A 4,156-nucleotide genomic window follows, 5' to 3' on the forward strand; every position below is an offset into this window, starting at 1 on the left:
CCCAAAACTGAACACAGTTCTCCAGATGTGGCCTCACCAGTGCTGAATAGAGGGGAATAATCACTTCCCTTGACCTACTGGCAACACATCTACCAATGCAGCCCAGTGAGTCACACCATTGTACACTTAGCGCTCTAAAGCAGGGTGGTATGAAAGTGGCAAAACTGACAGGTGGATAGGTAAGTATCAGGTTGGTGGAACCTGACTAAACCTCAGTTCTTGTCCACATGAGACTTTCCCTGGTTTAGCTGAGTTAGTTAAACAGGTGCAAAAGGCTGGGTGGATGCTCTTCCTTGGGTTTACTCTAGTCTTATTTGGGCACAGCTTGAGCTGATTAGGAATTGATTTAAAAGATGGGAAAAGGCAACTCTTAAATTGCGATGAGAATGTCTTCACAGTGGATGGTACTAGGGTAACCAAGCAGTTTAAGAATAAATAGAAGCTCACTCAGTGCTAGTTTGTATTGCAGACAAAGCCTAAATCGGTGTCATTTATGTACTGAGAGCTTGGATATGGGGCACCTAAACAAGTGGACTGGATATAATCACCCTTTATAGAAGTGAAAAAATGATGTAAAGTCCTGCCTTGGTGTAAACAACTTCAATCTGGATAAAGTTGCCCTAGACTATTACATGCTTCTCTCCACTTAGTGATAAATGCTGTTATATCACTTCTTGCATGCAGCTGTTCCCACATAGCTGCTGGTCTGTCTGTCTGGGTGTGATTAAGAGCAAGGATGCAGCTGGATGTGCCTGGATTGACAATTCTGTTGTCCCTACACAATAGTACAAGAATGCAGTACAGTCATGTAGTTTTACTCATATTACATTCTGTTCTGTATAAGTTAAATTAACTTATAAACCTTTTGTCACTGATGCAGATTTATGAGATGATGCTGGTGCGCCATGGATACATGATTGTTGGTGATGCTATGGGTGGAAAGACCTGTGCCTTTAAAGTGCTAGCAGGAGCCCTTGGTGATTTATATGCAGGTAAAAATAGAAATCTTGTCTCCAGGATTCCTCATAAAAAGCTATTAATTCTATGACCAGTGATGCTGTTTAACAAATGTAAGCTCAGTTGTTATTTTTGTTCTTACCTGGCTGAAGAATAGAAGAGAGTTTGGATAACCAGGGATAGGATTAGAAACCCACCATTGTCTGAAACCAATAAAGTTGGTCAGACGTTTTATTAAGCAGTATATTCATACCTCATGGTCTTGCAAAACTGGTAGGAGTAGTCTCATCAAATCATTTACTTGAAGCATAGCATCTATCTGAAAAACGATGGAACAAAAATTGCAACTTTCTGCCCAATTGACCCACTCCCAAAGAAAGATTCTGGGTTGTTACAAGTGCAAGAACAGGTTTGTTGCTCTTTTTCCCTGTTCATTATTTTTTACCTTGTGCTTTTGCATACAGTAACTTGCTCCTGCTTCGTGCGAGAACATGCTCTAAGTTTGAGTAAAAAGGTTGCTACTCACTGCTGGCTACCTTCCAGCTATCATGTCCTTTTGCCTTTGACAGTTACAGTGGGGCTATCAGGGATGTTCCATTTCTATATTTCATTTGCTAAATCTAATTTTAAAGCCCTTTTTCTTTCTCTCTAGCTATTCAAGTCAACTTTTTTTTTTAATTTGTACTCAGATAATTCCATGGATGAATTTGCTGTTGAGTACAAAATTATTAACCCCAAAGCTATTACTATGGGACAACTCTATGGGTGTTTTGACCCTGTGAGCCATGAGTGGACAGATGGAGTCCTTGCAAATGCCTTCAGAGAACAAGCATCTTCAACCTCTGATGAACGCAAGTGGATTATATTTGATGGCCCAGTGGATGCAGTTTGGATAGAGAACATGAACACTGTGCTAGATGATAACAAGAAGGTGACCATCACTTTTGCCAGTTATGTGTAGGAATCCTCTAATTTATTGAAGTGAGGTTGTTTATTGCCCGTTGTTATACAGCTCTTCTAAGTAAAATAAAATACATGAATGTATCTCTCCAGTTGGAATTGAAATTCATTTATTTACAAAATAATCATGATCTTAGCTGCTGAAAAAGTATTAGCAACCCAGAGAGAGATAATACTGCAGCGTTCTCTTTTTCTTTGTGACTAGTAGCAGTAGCAAATGGAAGAACTAAGACAGGGTCTATAAATATCACATGCTGGGAAAACATAAATGAATGCAAATTTGCATTAAGTGCCACAGTTGAACTTGTGACAGACATGAGTATAAATGAATGCTCAGCTATAACATGATTAACCCATATTCATGGGATGTTTTCCTTCTAGCTGTGTTTAATGAGTGGTGAAATAATTCAGATGAATTCCAAAATGAGTTTAATTTTTGAGCCAGCTGATTTAGAGGAGGCATCACCAGCAACTGTCAGCAGGTAATGTGGAAGCAGCCAATGCTGACCTATCCCATGCAACAGACCCAAATTTGAATATGCATTGCAAATACATTTTTGCATCGTAACTACTTATTCTTCCTAGGTGTGGGATGATCTATATGGATCCTCAGCAGCTAGGCTGGAAGCCTTTGAAGGATTCCTACATGAACACACTACCCCCAGACCTGCAACAGGAGCATAGAGAACTGGTATGAGCTTCAATTTCTTCTTTTATTTTACTGTCCCACTGAATCCAAGGACCCCTGTATCAATTGCATGCTTCTCAGCAGTTAGTTTTTGGAAACTACCCATTGCCTCACAGGGACTTAGTAATGGGCCTGAGAACTGCAGATACGATGGGTTCCTGAAAAAAATTGTGGGGAAAAGTATGCATTAGAAATGTGCTGTATGGGCCTCTCATGTGTTTAGTGCTTTTAAGAAATGCCCATCATAATATTATCTTCTTCAAGTACCTGGTCCTGCAAACATTTGCCAGGTTGAGTAGGATCATTCACGTGAATATAAGGACTACTTGTGTTGTGAGGATTTCTAAACACTGTTCTGAAATAAGGGATGAGACTAAATTAGCAATATTGCACTTCTCCTGTTTTAATAACAGTTCTGCATTTAGAAGTATTTTGGTAGGGACTAAAAACTGTAGCATAAATATAGTTACCTTATTTACTTGAATCCAAGATAAGTTTTTTTTCTCCCAATCAGTGTGGGGCAAAAAAGTCTCATCTTGGATTCAAATACTGCTCCAGGGTAGATAGCAACTTAGCTTTGGCTTTGGCCCAGGGCCTGGGGCTGAAACTGGAGCTGCACCCCTGCCTGTCCCAGGTTGGACCCCAGTACCTCCCACTGTTGGTTTTCTAGTTGTAAGTGAAGCAACAATAAAACTTTAATAAAAACAAGTTAAAACTTCAATAGAAAATTCAAGTTCTAGGAATCCAGTATTAGTGGGTGGGTAAATAACGTGATCCTTAAGATTCTGCTGATGTTTTCACTTGGTTCAGGAGCAACATTTTTCTTATGTGAAGGGCAGGAAAGAGGTTGGACCATAGCTAACTTCCTCCTGCCCCAGTCAGCAGATCTGGGTAGTACAAAATTTGGCAGCCGTTTCATTTCGGAGGTGTTTCAGTCCGTTTTGTTCCCCTAAACACCAAATCCAAAATTAAACAGAAGGCTCTGAAACATCTCCAAAACTAAATGAAACCATCCAAAATGTTTCAGAAATGTTTCAGATGTTTTGGAGCCGGGCTTGCAGGGAAACAGAAACTAAGAAGAGGCAGGGGGAAGGGGGGCACAAGGACTGCTCTCATATTGACATCTGGAGCTGGCCAGTGTCTGCAAGCTGTCCCTGCGGTCCCTTCCAATCCAGTCCTCTTGGGGAGAGATGGCAGCCTGCTGTCAGCCTGTGCACTGATCCAGGGTCCTGCATCTCCCGGGAAGAGTCTGGCACAGTCCCACAGCCCTTCTGGGGACCACAGGCTCCTGGATCTGTGTGCGAGATGACAGCAGGCTGCCACTGCTGGCTGGGGCCAGCACCTGAGTCTGCTTGGCACAGCATGTGCCAAGTATAGCTGGGGGAGCCGTGGGAAAAGCCCCCATGGCCGCCCTGCCTGGCCATATCCCCCACCTGGCCCAGCCTCCCGACGCCTTAAAAAAAAGAAAAAAAGCCCCCACTCACTGGCTGTAGCAAGGGCTGTGGGGGATCTGGGGCCTCCTGGCAGAGCCTCCCTGCATAGCCCCTGTTC

General features: G+C 42.3%; 1 protein-coding gene across 1 annotated transcript in view; it reads left to right on the forward strand.

Moving 5' to 3' along the window:
* Positions 1 to 4,156, forward strand: part of DNAH3 (dynein axonemal heavy chain 3) — a 112,004-nt gene that overhangs the window by 75,771 nt on the left and 32,077 nt on the right. The window contains exons 35-38 of the mRNA XM_019542168.1: positions 881 to 992; positions 1,647 to 1,888; positions 2,299 to 2,399; positions 2,503 to 2,608. Of these exons, the coding sequence (XP_019397713.1) occupies positions 881 to 992; positions 1,647 to 1,888; positions 2,299 to 2,399; positions 2,503 to 2,608 (561 nt within the window). The remainder of the gene's footprint in view (positions 1 to 880; positions 993 to 1,646; positions 1,889 to 2,298; positions 2,400 to 2,502; positions 2,609 to 4,156) is intronic.

The sequence above is a fragment of the Crocodylus porosus genome, unplaced genomic scaffold (genome assembly GCF_001723895.1).
Source record: "Crocodylus porosus isolate Cpor-Errol unplaced genomic scaffold, CroPor_comp1, whole genome shotgun sequence".
NCBI lineage: Eukaryota > Metazoa > Chordata > Crocodylia > Crocodylidae > Crocodylus > Crocodylus porosus.